This window comes from Solea senegalensis, linkage group LG20, assembly GCF_019176455.1.
Source record: "Solea senegalensis isolate Sse05_10M linkage group LG20, IFAPA_SoseM_1, whole genome shotgun sequence".
Lineage (NCBI taxonomy): Eukaryota > Metazoa > Chordata > Actinopteri > Pleuronectiformes > Soleidae > Solea > Solea senegalensis.
In genome coordinates this window covers 14,020,274-14,036,951 of record NC_058039.1, presented here as the reverse complement: position 1 = coordinate 14,036,951, position 16,678 = coordinate 14,020,274, and the positions used below count along the sequence as shown (strand labels likewise).

General features: G+C 46.4%; 1 protein-coding gene across 1 annotated transcript; it reads left to right on the top strand.

Annotated features, from left to right (window-relative positions):
• The first annotated feature begins 9,201 nt into the window (after positions 1-9,201).
• Positions 9,202-16,270, top strand: LOC122786818. The gene is made up of 14 exons (XM_044053314.1): positions 9,202-9,218; positions 10,148-10,591; positions 10,962-11,059; positions 11,154-11,275; positions 11,368-11,433; positions 11,500-11,621; positions 11,706-12,151; positions 12,268-12,589; positions 12,695-13,463; positions 13,562-13,774; positions 13,868-14,157; positions 14,990-15,246; positions 15,348-15,599; positions 15,718-16,270. Exons 2-14 carry the CDS (start codon positions 10,151-10,153, stop codon positions 16,268-16,270), a joined length of 3,951 nt encoding a protein of 1,316 aa, XP_043909249.1. The 5' UTR covers positions 9,202-9,218; positions 10,148-10,150.
• Positions 16,271-16,678: the final 408 nt, after the last annotated feature.

The window sequence follows — 16,678 nt, the reverse complement described above, 5'->3', positions numbered from 1 at the left end:
CTCGCGGATGAGTACACCACAGGCTCCTCCTCCTGAGCCTTTGGGGAGGAAGCGCAAGTGTCGTCCCGTCTCCTCCAGCTCTAGACGGAAGCACAAGCCGCACAAGGTGCACATCTGCCAGCTGTGCCTCCAGCCATCACAAAAAGACTTTGGGCACAGCAGGTTTGAGGGGAGAAATTTCTTGTGTCCTTTATTCTGGCAAAAGTGTGAAGCTGTGGCTGGCTGAGATGAGAGACCTAAATGTGTGAAAATAATGTGTGCATCAGGTTTTTCTTTATTGCCATTAGACTAACGAAATGTTCTATGGCTTCCTCCCTCACACATATCAAAACAATGTCAGTGTCAAACCAATGTTGCTGGCTTTCTTCTTCAGTCTGCAGGCAGGCATAAATGGTGTTACTGTATTGACATTTATTAAATGAAGGTCTGTCTTTTAAAGTTTTATTGCACACACACACAGAGTCACCCATCATTTTCAAGTCCGCGGGCATAACCATAAATGGTGTCAGTATTACTGTATAAACATTTAACAACAACAACAAGGTGGTCTATCTATTATCTTATATAATATACATTTATTGTCATCATTACAGTTTAATTGTGGTCTCATAATTCTTGCTAAATAACGACCTGCTGGCGGCCTTGCAAAAGGGTGGTGCGCGGCCTGGTGGCAGCTGGCCAACGGCGGGCCAGGGGCAGCGAGCATATACATATATATATATATATATTCATATATTTATATATATACTATATCTCTTGCTGTGTGTACTGTATGTTATAGTGTTTTATGTGTTTTACAGCTCTGCCATGCTCAGTGGAAATGATCCCATCAGCAGAACATATGGATGAGGAATCAGAATTTTCTTTATTGCCATTAGACTAACAAAATGTTGTATGGCTTCCTCCTTAACACATGTCAAAACAATGTCGCTGGCTTTCTTCTTCAGTCTGCAGGCATAAATGGTGTCAGTATTATTGTATTAACATTTAATAACAAGAAATGATGGTCTCTCAGTATCATCATTAAAGTTTTGTTTTCTCATAATTTTTGCAGCACTCTGATTCACTTTAACTGCTAAATGTAAAAGTATACACACACACACACACACACATTGTAGCATGATTTAGTGGTCTGCTTGCCTTAAATGGCTTGAGAAATTACATATTTTTCCATATTACACCAGATATATTCAGAAGAAATAGCTGGACGGAGCGACAGATGATCTTCCCAACGTAGATAGGGAAACTGCAAGTGCTGCTACATTTGGTAAGCATCTGGGCAGCGGCCCGTGGCGCATCCGGGCATTGAGAAGAGCGGCCACCATTTTCTTCGGAAAATCTGCAGGCAAAAATGGTGTCAGTGTTATTGTATTAACATGTAATAACATGTAATAATAAGGTCTATCTATTATCTCGGTATCATCATTTAAGTTTCATTTTCATAATTATTTATAATCATTTTTGCAGCACTGATTCACTTTGAATGCTAAATGTAATGCCCTTGATGTATACACACACTCTGTCGCAAAGTATTACACACTCATTAGAAGATAAGCACATGACAAACATGGATGTCTCTGTATGTCACACTTGTTGAATGTAATTTGTCACTTTGTCTTATGTGCTGTTGATATTTATGAAACATACTCATTTTTACTTTTGTTTTATTATTTACTAATGTACATGTCTTTTATTGGCATCTCCACACCTTTGCCTTGTTGAAAACTAGCTTTGCCGCTAAAACTGGCACTTTTACCCGTCCTGAACATGTCTGTATAAGGTCACCTTCCTACAGGAAGTGGAACGCCCGAAATAGGAAGTAAAGTCTAACATTGTCTAATTAACTAAAATTAGATATGTGAGTTAAGGGACCTTCCCTGAACACGGACACGCCTTTAAACCAAACTGGAAGTCGGCCATTTTAAACAGGAAGTGCCTTTTAACCATGCCATATGTTGTCCGATCTGCACGAAACTTTATATGCGAGTTAAGGGACCTTTCCTTAATACGTTTCCAGAGACACTGTTGACCGAACAGGAAGTGGGCCATTTTAAACAGGAAGTGCCCTCTAACTTTGCCATACGAGATGACTTCCCAACAGGAAGTGGAATGCCCAAAACAGGAAATAAACTCTAAGATTGTCCGATCTGCACAAAACTTGATATGTAAGACAAGAGAACTTCCCTGAACACGTTTATGGACACGCTTTTGACCGAACAGGAAGTTGGCCATTTTAAACAGGAAGTGCCCTATATCATTTTTGCCATATGTTGCCCGATCCCCCCAAAATTTGAAGCAACATGTGCGGGGACGCCACTGAACTAGTACCGTGCACGGTGAATGAACAGGTTCGAGCGCAAGGCGGTGTGGCACATGGCGACTCGCTCGCTTCGGCTCAGTATGGTAGTATTCTTTTTAAAAACAATCATTTTTCCTCGATGCAAAATGAGGAACACTTCACGAATTTGCGTGTTATCCTTGCGCCCACGGATCTGCCGTGTTCGGGATACCTCCTCTGTCCTAAAGGTTCTATATAGCGTGTACACGTGGTGCAAACCCTGCATGTTTTCATTGGAGTGTTCTATTGTACTCCTCTACAGGCATTGGCTGTTTGTGTTGCACCCTCAGCGACGGACGGAGTTGCAGGCGGAGTTCAGTACATCATTGAGCATCATCTCGGTAGACATCACGTAAGTTATGCCGTTTTTGTCTTCATAACAGCAAATACCTCAGCATAATACAGCGTAATGTTCTGTGTGATTTTATTTCTTTACTGTTGTTGCTCATGTCTTGAACTAATTGGACAAATATTCCGAGTAATATACTTTCGCGGGGTGTGTGTGGTGTGTGTGGTGTGTGTGTGCGGCGGTGTGTGTGAGACGGGACGTGCAAATACTGTGTTCCGACGAGGGCTTTATATTCTATAGACTCTGGGGTAAGGGTTGTACAAATGCTGGAACGAATTATTGTAAATTCATTGAAATAATTGGACAAATACTGTATGCCGAGTAATATACTTTTGCGGGGTGTGTGTGTGCGGCGCGGTGTTTGTGTGAGACGGGACATGCAAATACTGTGTTCCGACGACGCTTTTATAGTCTATAGACTCTGGGGTAAGTGTGGCATAAATGCTGGAACGACTTTTTGTAAATTTATTGAAATAATTCGACAAATATCCCGACGTAATATACCTTCGCGGTGTGTATGTGTATGCGCGAGACAGTAGGTCACTGACCAGCCATTGTCAAGTTGTATTGTCTGATACGCTGATTAAAGTTGACAGTATTACCCTAATACTCCTAATGGGTTGCTGATATCCTGACGTTACCATCGATATAAACAGTGTTATTCCAACACCCTTGGGGGGGCAGACAGGTCATGTGTAACAACAGTGCAATTAGTCAGTGAAGTGTATTATAATGTACTATAATGCTGCTTCTTGTCTTTCTGAAAATGGCTTTTGCTCCCACTTTCCGCTTCGAGCATTCCTCCAATGAGGAGGGCTCGTGTTAGTTACTGCTATAGTCAGTAACTAACACATTCTCCTCCCTCCCTCCCTCTCTCCCTCCCTCTCCCTCTCTCTCTCTCTCCCTCTCTGCAGGGCGCAGGAGCGGCACAGTCTCCTAAACCCAGCAGGCTTGTTGAAGCCATCATGCTGGAGCTGTGCGGCATTCACACCCAGGACTCCAGGACAATCGCTGGGGTCCACATCAACCACTGGGCTGGCATCATGATGGACTATAAGCAGATCCGGGAGAACGTGCTCAACTGTCCTGCCCTCATGGCGTGCACCCGGGTCCAGCTTTATGATGTCAATCAGCGGACCCTGTCGATGTGGTAAGTCAATATGCTTTGGCTCGCATCACTGTGTGTGTGTGTGTGTGTGTGTGTGTGTGTGTGTGTGTGTGTGTTTGTTGTCATGATTAATATCTTTGTCATGATAAATCATACATTGTTTCTTGTCTGTTTTTTATTTCTTGTAAGGCACAATCAGAGGAGTAAGGCGATGATGAGGGACCCCAACAGCAGGAACCCCAACAGCCAGACCAGCCCCTTCAGCACCACCTGCCCGCGGATGCCTCGGGCCTGGCTGTCACCAACACCACCCCTAACCACACCATCTTCCCAGCACCCTAAATATAGTGTAAATATGTAAATATTAATTTGTAAATAAAAATATGTAAATAGTACGTAATTATGTTCATAGTTTTTTGTGTTAATGCATCCTTGGTTTTGCAACAGACCAGAGAGAGAGGACTGTCCCGAGCCAGAGGGTTTGTATTTATTGTGTGTAATTAATCTGTGTGTGCCAAGTGTGTGCAACTGTTTCATTGTACATAGAGCAGAGTGAAATTACAGAGGTTTTAGTGAAGAGATGCCTAGGTGACTCTAGTTTGAAAATATATACAAAAAGAATTATTAAACACATTGGATTTTATTTAGGCCTACATGTCACTATTGGTCTAATCAAAACTTGTTAAAAAATCAATATATTTGGGCAGTGGCATGCACAGGTAGACACTAGGTGGTGCTATAGCACCTGCTCTCTGGACCAAGTTTTGAAAGTTATACGTGCTGACTGACGTGATCATATGAGGATTGTGGCCACACAGTACGTCACAGCTCAAAAAACATTTGAGCTGTGACTTTATTCTTTATTCCATTTAAAGTCAGAATTATTGTTTTCTGCTCTTTGCACTTGGTGAATGAACACAATTTTTTGGTTTGTTTTTGTTTTGTTTTTTTCAAAAGTTTCTGAGCTTTCTGTGGGTAGCGTAAGAAAGCTAAACCTGCCTTTGATACGTGTGTATGGCACCCTGCGGTACCGGCAAGAAGAGTCATCCATCCGCGCGCAGGCAAAAGGAAGGTGATCATGCAGCAGGACAAGAGGATGCAGCGGGACCAGAGGGTGCTGGAGGAAGCGGAACAGTTGCCCACACCCGAGCCGGGAGCCCCCTGCAGTGTTTGTGGCACGCAGCCCATGAACCTGGACACGGGGCATGCCTTGTACAAGGGAACAATTTATTGCGAGTCGGAGGGGGGCCCGGGGGGACGCACGGCTCGTAAGTGGCTCGCGGATGGGTACACCATGGCAGTTCCCAGAACGACACTCTGGAGGATGAACAAAGCCAAGGGGGGGCAGGTCGAGGCTGGCCCTTCTTCTTCTTCTTCTTCTCCTCCTCCTCCTCCTCCTGAGCCTTTGGGGAGGAAGCGCAAGTGTCGTCCCGTCTCCTCCAGCTCTTCCGTCCCCGGCCCATCTGCGCCTCCTACCCCTGCTCCTCCTACTCCTGTGCCTCCTACCCGTAGACGGAAGCACAAGCCGCACAAGGTGCACATTTGCCAGCTGTGCCTCCAGCCATCACAAAAAGACTTTGGGCACAGCAGGTTTGAGGGGAGAAATTTCTGTGCCCTTTATTCCGGCAAAAGTGTGAAGCAGTGGCTGGCTGAGATGAGAGACCTAAAGACACGCAAACTGTTGTAAATGTTATGTGTGTAGTGGAAAATAATGTGTACATCATGTTTCTCCCTCACACATATCAAAACAATGTCAATGTCAATGTTGCTGGCTTTCTTCTTCAGTCATAAATTGTGTTATTGTACTGACATTTAATAAATGAATTAACAATAAATGAAGGTCCAAAGTTTCATTGCACACACAATAAATGCTGAACGAAATCGCGACATTGGCGCTTTCGAAACCAGTTCACTGGCGGAGGTTGGATTCGAACTCGCGACATTGGAGTTGACATTGGACCAGATATTTTCAGAAGAAATAGCTGCTGGAGGAACGGCCGATGATCCGACCTGCAGGCATAAAGCATAAAGTATTATTGTATTACCAACAACAACAACAACACCAAAAAATAATCTGAAAAAAAAAGGCCGATTATTCCGAATTTCGCGGAGGGCCCCCCCGGCAAAAGGGCGGCGCGCGGGCCGGCGGCGGGCCCCCGGGGTCGGCCCGTGAACATCCAGCATGGGCCTTTCCAAATATGCAAATTAGACTCTGGTAAACTGCATACTGGAGAAAAAAGAACCAACAAACTCGAATTGTCCACGTCTATTGAGCTTTAGCAAACCGCCGTTCCCTTCCTTCTGAAATACCTGCTCATGGGTTTGAGCACAGCCTTTTTTGTCCTATTGTGTGTTTGATTCCACAAATTTGCAATTCCTCGAAATGTCCACAGAGCGTCAGTGTCGAAACGCGTTGGCCATGCTTGTGAGTCGGCTGAGTGGTTTGCAAAATGTGGTTTGTTGTGTCTGGACTGGAACTGGAACAGCGAGTCGTACTTCCTTCCTACAAATCGACATACATTAACAAATTGAATCCAAAATTAGATATATGTATACAGGATACATAAAACAAAACCTAAAACAATTTGTGAAAAGGGGAGTTGGAGTCAATTTTTAAAGATTTACAGTTAAATGTAAACATTAGCGCTCTTTATTCAGAAAACCCTCATGTCACATCTACATTTCGGGATCTGGTTATTATAGACACAGATTAAATGTAAATATTTCAATATTTATCATCACAGTAACAGTGTTACACACATTAGTAGCTGTAAACACTCAGCATTAGAAAAATACATACGTTGGTTTGGTGCTTACTTATATCCTAAACATGAGGAGTAAACATTTATAATCATCACTTTAAAAGTTACATATTATTATAATATATTAGTGTGTGTGTCTATGTGAATGGGTGAATAAGAGGCATTAACTTAAAGCACTTTAAAAGAAAAGCGCTTTATGCAGTTCAGTCCATTTCCTTTTTTTTAGTTTACGGGAAGATCTGCCACATCCAATATGGCGGACGCGCTGACGTAACGCAGCAACGGACCAACCTGCTCAATGAGGCGTCTACGTATATATGACTATAGTTAAGCCAATGTTCTGAAGCAATGTTCATATTTGGAACCGTTATTAATAAAGATTGAAGAGACTGAACAGTTGTACTTTTTTCTTTTTTTGAGTACTTACTTGATGTGGCCCAGCCTCACCCAGACTCTAACTCTAATCTATAAAGGCACAAACATTTAGTCACGGGTATCTGGAGCATTTGACATTACATTTAGATTAGTGTGAAATTTTAACAAATTCATCCTATGGGCCGGATTGGACCCTCTGACGGGCTGGTTCTGGCCCCCGGGCCGTATGTTTGACACCCCTGCTCTAACTCATGTGGCCCCCAGGCAAATTGAGTTTGAGACACCTGACACAGAGAATAATAAATAAGTCACAAATACAAAATATCTTTGTATCAAAATGTCACAAACAAAGACAAATACATTTAAAGAAAACAACATTCATCAACGAGCAGGCCCGCCACGATCACGTGACCACGCACATTAACAAGCCTGTTAACATCAATTAATAATAAAACAGACGTATAAACACATTTACCTCACTGGTGCCCATGGTTTTCATCAAAGTGCCCATGCTTTTATCTAAAGAACAAACAGTTAATACATTATGTTGTAACAAGTATCAAATCTTGCATCAGCCACCCGGCCTAACCCTGAACTAAACTAACTTGACTTGTAAGTATTTGCTTTCCAACTAGAATGAAAGATGCTGCAAACCCAAGTGGGATGTAGACGGAGGCCACTGTCGACAAGACTCCTCTTTTAGAGAACGGGCGTTCATTCACAGTTACTCTGAATTGGAATTGATCTGAAGTGATACACCATTTAACTCCCAAAGCTCTCTCAATGTCTGGCTGACCCAAGGCCACATCTTGATTTTTTTTGCAGTTTCAGCACACTCTTCTTTGGTAGTTGATACAAGCACCTCCGTGGGTTTGCACAGCCAGGTGAAGAGGCTGCGCCAAACAAGTGCACTCTCATGCGATAGACTGATGGTTCTGATTTAAAGTCCTCACTGTCCCACCAGAGAAATTTCAATTAGTCTCGGTCCTCTGACCTCACATGAAACTGGTGAAACGTGCGCTCTATATCACACATTATTGCTACTGGACCCTTACGAAACCGGCAGGGAACTCCTAACAAAGTATTTGTTAACTCTGGCCCAGTAAGCAGATGATCATTTAATGACATGCCCTGAAACTTCGCTGAGCAGTCGAACATGACCTGAATTTTCCCTGGTTTCTGTGGGTGATATACCCCATGGTGAGGGATGTACCAGGCAGGACTCTTATTGATTTCATCTTCTGGAACCTTTTCAGTATCTCTGCAAGCTATTGTTTCACTCATGAATGCTATGTACTCCTTGTGGTATTGCTTGTCTTTCTCAACTCTCTTTCTCAAACACTTCAGACGGTGATTTGCACACTTTTGGTTGTCTGGCAAATTTGGCCTGTTTTTTTCATGTTTTCATAGGACACAGACGACAACAATAATAACAGTCTCTCCCTTATTATTAGCCTGTGGTTGTTTCGGTAGCAGGCTAACAGCTTCTCCCTTGTTGTCTGGTTTAGTCTGGTCAGGAAGTATAAAAAAGTCAAACTTTGTTGGGAAAAGTCCTCTGTTTAGTAGAGGTGGGTGATATGATCTTGAAATGATGTCACGATATTCCATCATGATGTATCGCAATACTGGTATTTGGTACAGTATTTCACAGAATTTCAAAATAAAAGTCTTCATTTTGAAAAATTAAAAAAGGAAATACAGAAATACTTAATTAGAACTTATATTAAGTGGTGGTCCACATTAAATTGATTTGTTTGGGACATTTGCCCCATATGTGAGCATAAATGCTGATGCTAATTTTAATTTTAATTTTGATTATGATTAGATTTGAGGATCTGGCTGATCCTTTAAGCTCAATACTCCCTTCTGGAAAGGGTAACCAGAACAAGTATGGCGGGTACAACTCGACTGTCTTTCTGAAGGTTTATTCCATATACACAGTTAGCGGTAGCTAGACAGCAGTTAAACAGCAGTTAGACTAGTCAGTTAGTAGTTAGGTTGCAGTTAAGACAGCAGTCCGTTAGGTTGTAAAACCTACAAGTCCTACAGGTTCTGATGATAGATAGATTTCCACAGGCACAGACGAAGGTTAATATAGAAGACAAAATGGCTTTGATAATGCACTTTAAAGGCAACAGTGCTCTGATTAACAAAAAGGGCTTTGATAATGCACTTTAAAGGCAACCATGCTTTGATACCAATTATAAACAGAGAATGTTTGCTTTGCCTGTGTTCGGCCGTCGTCCACTCTGGGGTAACTGTGGTATAAATGCTGGAACGAATTTGGTAAGTATAAATATGATAATTTTGTGTTTGAAATGCAACCGTGACAGGGCAGTAGGTCACTGTGCAGCCATTGTCAATTCGTAATGTCTGATATGCTGATATTTGCATTAAAGTTCAATTGAATTCAACAGCTTTATTTATCCCCGCAGGGCAATTCAGTTTGCAGCCTCAGTCACATAAACGTACAATAAAGAATAGAGAATAAACATACACATTGACTCAAGATTAATTCCTGAGGATGTGGTCAGGATGACTAATGATCTTCCTAGCTTTTTGGATGACCCTTTTTTTCCAGATAGAAAAACCCTTTAGCTGGACTCCAATGATCTTGGAACAGACTTTAGAGATGCTGTTGAGACAGTTCTTCTTCACAGATAGACCATAAAACCAACAAATAAAAGAAAATGTTCTTAGAAACATTAAAAGAATTGGATACGTTGTTGGTCCTGTTTAACCATAGACTCTGTGTTTTTGTCAAACTTGAGCCTGGAGACAAATATTGTACCTTAATACTTGTATGACTCCACAATTTCAACATTTCCTCCATGTATAGAGGATGCAGCAGGATCAGAATGGTTCCTCCTAAAATCAATGATCAACTCCTTGGTTTTTGTCACGTTTAAGTCCAGATAGTTATCATCGCACCACTTCACAAACGAGGGTAATGCACAGTCATGATCTGATTGGGCCCCCTGGAGGAGTGGCAGTAGTGCTGTGTCATCAGAAAATTTCACCAGATGGCTGTCCACTTGGGACTCTAAAGTTGACAGTATTACCCTAATACTCCTAATGGTCCGATATCCTACCATTGGTATAAACAGTGTTGTTTGAACACCCTGGGGGGGGGCAGACAGGTCATGTGTAACAACAGTGCAATTAGTCAGTGAAGTGTATTATAATGTACTGTTATGCTGCTTCTTGTCTTTCAGAAAATGGCTTTTGCTCCCACTTTCCGATTCGAGCCCTCCTCCAATGAGCTCACCCTTCGCCCTTCTGCAGCCGCAGTGGCCCTGGCCACAAAATTCCGCCAGCAGACCACTGCCAGTGTGCGGAGGACAAAGAGGCTTGACGTCCTTGAGGCGGAGGCGAGGGCTAGAGCCTGTCAGAAGGGGGACGACTCTGACCAAATGGTGCTGGCTGAGACCGAGCTCCAGTTTGGCCAGTACTGCGGCCAAACCTTTCAGTGGCTGCTGGAAAACGATGTGGGGTACGTCGTCTCCATATTGGCGGCCCACCAGAAGCAGAGAGAGGAAGGGATGACCATGAAAACGCCCCTCATGTCAAACAAGGACGCTCTTGCCTCCTACGCAAGGCTTTTCCCACCCATGGTGACAGCCATTGCCAGGCGTAGATTGTGCGAGAGCTCCAAGCAGGTATGGCAGGTCGTTCCTTCCTGCAGCTGTTTTACTGTACAACAAACACTGCTCGCAGTAGACCACACATAACCAGGCTTCCACGTGCAATATACTGTCAATTTTCAAGTGCAATATACCTACACATATTTATACTGCAAATATCATGTCCATACTGTGTATATTCTGCTGTTTATAAATTACATCCTACATTCTATTTTTAACAATTTTTTTACAGTCAAAGTGTTAACATCTTCGTATATTGTAATTTTCTTTTTTGGTCATGCATGTTTATTACTTATTATCTTTATCTTTACTGTCTTGTTGCTGTAACAATGCAAATTTCCTCTCAGCGGGACAAATAAAGGACTATCTCATCTTATCTCTTCAGAGTACAAGTGAGGTGGGTGACACGCTGTTGGGGTTTGGTGTGCATGCGCACCGCTCGTACAAGTCCTTGTACAGCGCGAGGGACCGGGAGAGTCGAACGTAAGTAGTGTGTGTGTGTGTTAATTTTGTGTGTATATGTACTGCATGTGTGTTTGTGTGTTGATTTTGTGTGTTTTTCTTTGCTCTGTTACAGCTTTGTGGATTGGTTACGCAAGCACAAAAAGATAGGAGCTGGGTCCATGATGGATGCCTTCCAGAAGTATGTGCTGGCCCGGGACAAACAATCAGAGCCAGCACACGGACTCCCACAGCCAGGTAACTGCACTGCACTGTCTACAAAACAGCCTGTGGGGTGCTTTCAACAGTACACCAGTGCTTCATCAGTGCATGTTGTCCTTTGCCACCAGGCACCTCCTCCTCCGACCCATCTGATGCTGAGTTGCTTGCCGCTGCCGCCGAGGTCGACTCTCCCAGTAAGTGTACATTTTGATGTGAATTCACTTGTAATGCATCGCCCTAACACTGACATGTGTTGTCAGGCACGTCCAGGGACACCCCAACAGCTGTGGTCCCCTCTTCCTCTCTCTCCTCCTCCGAGCAGCCACTGGAAGGGCCAGGGCCAGGACTGATGGCTCCTCAGAAACCTGCCTCCGGCAAAGAGGTTTGTATGGTGTGTGTGTTAATGTGTGCCTGTCTGCTGCACACTCACTAACTGTGTCTCTGCTGTGTGCTGTGTGTGTTTCAGCTGCTTCCCGTCAGCTGGAGGCAGACGCTGCCAGAAGAGCAGCAGGAGTGGGTGGGCCGGGCGCTGTTCCAGAGGGAACCCAGCAGCAGGAAGGTGGTCCTCACCTCGCCGCTCAAACTGTGGTGGCACCCACCTGGCGCCCAGCCCCTCTACACACAGCCCCCCGCCAATGCTCACGCCTTTTTCCAGCGCCCCTTTTTTCTGTGGATGCCCTATCGGATGTGGGCATATCGTCTGAAGTGCCCTGCCGATGGGCGGAAACTGATGGGCGCTGGATTATACAAGACTGTCCGGAGGGTCTTGGACAGGAGTGGGTGGTACTTTATGGCCACAGAGTGCCTTGAGTGCCCCGCCTGTCATAAGAAGATTGTGAGCTGGTCACGGGACATCTTAGACCAGCTGGACGTCGCGCACCGCGAGCAATTCCCAGCTGTTCTCACGTACAAGTATGTCACTTTAAGGCATTCAACATTTCCTCGACAATGCATTTTTTTGTTGTTGTAGTAGTAGTAGTTAACTATATTTGTCTCTGTTGTCTGTACACTCTCTGTTTCCACCCCAGGTTGTCCTGTGACAAGGCGGTGATCGGGCTGTTGAAGCAGCGCACCCTGGGCAACAGTGTGGCTCGCCTCCGTGCCTCCCTGGTGGAGCAGCACTCCAGGGAGTGGATGGTGCGGTCGATCCAGTACCTCTCCGTGCTTGACAAGCTGAGGGCACCTGGAGCGGAACCAAAGGAGGTGTCGATCCCAGACCTGGTGAAGGTGCCCGGACTCGCCTGGTTCAGCTTTGTGTACGTTCTGGATGCCATGACCAGGCTGGACGACACCAAGGCCAGGGTGACGTCCATTTTTGGTGACATTCTTAAGATGGACTCCACCAAGAAGGTGAGATTTCTCTCTCTCTCTCTCTCCCTCTCTCCACTGTGCCGTCACCCTGTATGACGTTGTTGTGCTGTGTGTCTAAATGTGTGTTTGTGCTGTGTCTTGCAGATCACCAAAAAGCTTGCAGGCGCTGCCGCTGACTCGGCCGCCTGGATGACCAACGTTGGCAACGAGTACGGGCAGGTACTCGTGTCCGTCCTCACGGCAGCCGAGGGGGACGGACTGGCCAACATGGCGGCCGGCCTGATGCGGCGGTATCAAGAAGCCGGAAAGGCCCCTCCCAAGGTCATGTACGTGGACCAGGACTGCTGTGCCACCGTGGGTACGTCATCAGTACACCACATGTTCCACGAGTGGCACGAGCTGGTGGTCAGGCTCGACGTGGGGCAACTCATGCGACGCTTCGCGAGGGGTGTTACCACAGACAGCCACCAGCTCTACGGCCTCTTCATGTCGAGGCTGTCCTTTGCCATTTTGGAGTGGGACGCCGGAGACGTCGCCCGCCTGAGAAAGGCCAAACAGTGCGTGGAGGGGGAGGACACCCACATCAAGCTGTCCGCCATGGAGCTCGTTCGGCATTGTCGACGCCGTACAAGGGGTACAGTGGAGACAGAGCGGCTCCTCCGGGAGGTGCTGGACGCCTTCTGGGACATGACGGACACCATGGGCGTCCCTTTGATCGACCGCGCCTGCATGGAGGAGATCTGGAGCGCACAGCGCCGTCACCTCGACTGCATCCAGGACCCGGAGGGGGTGGAGCTGTACACCAAGACAGGTGAGCTCACCAAGGGCGGTGTTAGGCTCCCCGCCTACCGGTGCGCACGTGGCTCCACTTCCCTCGAGTCCTTCAACCTGCACCAGTGCCGCTTCATTCCAGGTAAATCTTTTTACAACATATTTACATCTTGTTTTGTTTTTATTATTTGTTTTTTTTAAATTGCTCACTAACACTTTGCTCTCTTCTTTCACCTCGAGGTACATCTGCGAGTGACGTACACTTCCAGGTGCACCTGCTGGAGGGCCTGGTGCGGTGGAATGAAGACCGTGGACGAGCGGCAGTCGAGGGAGGTCAAGGAGCGGCGCTGCGGTGCTACAGTGCCCAGCTGCAGCACGCGTTCAACCAGCTGGCACAGGAGGTCAAGGGGCTCAAGCCGGTTGACGACTACACCCAGCCCAGGGCGTACACAGGTACAGAGAGATCAGCGACAGAGCGTTTGTTGCTGTTGTCTTATAGCATTTGCTCATGCTTGTTTGTGTGTGTCTCTCACTCGCTCTCTGCAGGGGAACTCTTGGGGGTGGAGTATTTGTACTCCCAGTCGGGCGCTGTGCTGCAGCAGTGTCCCAACGCTCCGGAAGGGACCGACGAGGCCGAGGACGACGACGACGACGACGGCACGCTGACCGATGAGGAGCCAGAAGAGATCCGTCTCCTGGTCCATCATGACACTCTCCTCCAGGAGCCCCACAGTGTGCCTGTGCCTGAGGCCTCGTCATCCCAGTTGGGACCTCCCCCACCCCCCCTACCCCCCGAGGACAACAGGATGGAGGTGCAGCAGGCTGAGGAGGATGAAGTGAGTGGACAGTTGCCTGTTAACATTTCATATTCATGATGAGTAAAATCAGTCTAAAACTAATGACAATCGAGTAAATAATAATCTATATTCTTATAAATATACTCTGTTTCGTATATCTTAATAAATGTAAACTGCTTTTGTATTGATCCAACATTAAGTGTGCTGCAGAGATGCTGCAGAGAGGAGCTGCTGAAACAGTTCACGTACAAGCCAGTTTGGTGTGTGAAACGTTCATGTTGGTGTGTAGTGAGCTTACTGTTTGCCGCGTGAACTGTAGGGTATGATTCCTGCATTATCTTGGATATCACCACATTTGGCAGTCACTCACGGACGAGCAGACTCTGCATGTACTTGGGTTAGAGCCCAAGTTTTCCATAAAAATGTTTGAGCTGCAGTAAAAGTAATTAATCAGAGCGAGAACAGAAGTTAAAACACCTTTAAATAGCTCGGCATGAACTAATGGGGGAAAAACATGTTGTAAGAAGGAGGGGTAGTGAGGGGTGTGACCAACTTTCACTGTATAAATAAGTGATGCTCTGCGACTGTAAGGTCAGTGTCACAGCGTCTTGCTGTGTGCTCACCTTGGTGTTTAATTGTGGATCCAGAATTAAATGTGTTTTGATCTGAAGGACAACGGCTTCAACTCTTTAATTTTGCTGTAACAATACCAAGATAGAAACTTATTTGATTTTCTCAAGAAACCCCACCACGACATTTGCCATGGTGTTTGCTTATAAAAATAATAATAATAATACATTTTATTTGGAGGCGCCTCTCTGGGCACTCGAGGACACCGCTTGCAGCGTCTGTGTGTTGTGCTTTTTTTCAGGACGTCATTGGGCCAGACGGTCACCCCGGTTACCAACACGTGGTGGCCCTGGCCCACAGCCTCGTGGAGCTGCGTCAACATGCCTTCGTTACCGCTCGTCAGTCCAGGGAGGTTGTCACTCTCTGGGAGAAGCTGACTGAGAGGGACAAGGCACCAGTGACTCTCCCCCGCCGCTGCCACCAGGACAGGCTGGTCCAAGGCCGCTTCAAGACCAGCAACCGGCACGCTCACGCACCAGGAGTGGAGAGTGTGAAGTGGTAAGCACTAACTGCATTAATAGTTTTTTGGGTTTTTTTACAGCCTGCTATAGTCAGTAACTAACACGTTCGCTTCTCTCTCGCTCTCTCTCTCTCTCCAGTGTCACCCTGAGTCAGGGCACAGGAGCGGCACAGTCTCCTAAAGCCAGCAGGCTTGTTGAAGCCATCATGCTGGAGCTGTGCCGCATTCACACCCGTGACACCAGGACGCTCACCGGGGTCCACAACAACCGCTGGGCTGGCGTCATGAGGGACTACAAGCACATCCAGGACAACGTGGTCAACTGTCCTGCCCTCATGGCGTGCACCCGGGTCCAGCTGTATGATGTCAATCAGCAGACCCTGTCGATGTGGTAAGTCAATATGCTTTGGCTTGCAGCACTGATGTGTGTGTGTGTTTGTTGTCATGATTAATATCTTTGTCATGATAAATCATACATTGTTTCTTGTCCGTTTTTTTTTTCTTGTAAGGCACAATCAGAGGAGCAAGGCGATGACGAGGGACACCATCACCATCGCAGTTCCGGGGTCCAGCGCTCCCCAGACCACAGCGGAGCCCCTGCCTGCCCCACGGACTCTGCTGCAGGACCCCCAACAGCCAGACCAGCCCCTTGCGCACCACCTGCCCGCAGATGCCTCGGGCCTGGCTGTCACTATCAGAGGGCCGCTGGCCCCGGAACTGTTTGACCTCATCGTCGACCACCAGAGTGCCACCACCTCCTCAGTGTCAGCCCCACCAGTGGAACCAGCTTCTACAAAAGCCACTGCTCCAACCGTCACTCCAGTCACCATCGCTGGAGCCATTCCCCGATCTACTGCCTGGAGGCGCCGGGTCGACGCTGAGATGGAGCGTCGTGCCCAGGAGCTACGGAACTTCGCAAAGCCCTACAGGAAGGTTCCCCAATTTATGTGCAGGCGCTGTGGCCAGCCAAAGACAAAGCAGTATGGCCACAGCCGCTACAAACGGGGGACCTTCTGTGCCCAGGCTGACGGGGGACTGTGGAGCAGTGGCTGTCGGCAATGAAGGACAGAGAGCGCGAGGAGGCTGCCGCCGCCGCCGCCGCTGCATCCACCGCCCCCGCCAACACCAACACCACCCCTAACCGCACCATATTCCCAGCACCCTAAAAAATGTGTATATACTGTAAATATGTAAATAAAAATATGTAAATAGTACATAAATATGTTCATAGTTTTTTATGTTAATACATTCTTGGTTTTGCAACAGACCAGAGAGAGAGGACTGTCCCGAGCCAGAGGGTGTGTATTTAATCTGTGTGTGCCAAGTGCATGCATCTGGTTCATTGTGGACATTAACTGTGCAAAGTATGATGATGCTGAGTGAAATTACAGAGGTGTTAGTGAAGAGATGCCTAGGTGACTCTTGTTTGGAAATATATACCACAAAAATGCATTAAACTCATTTAATTTT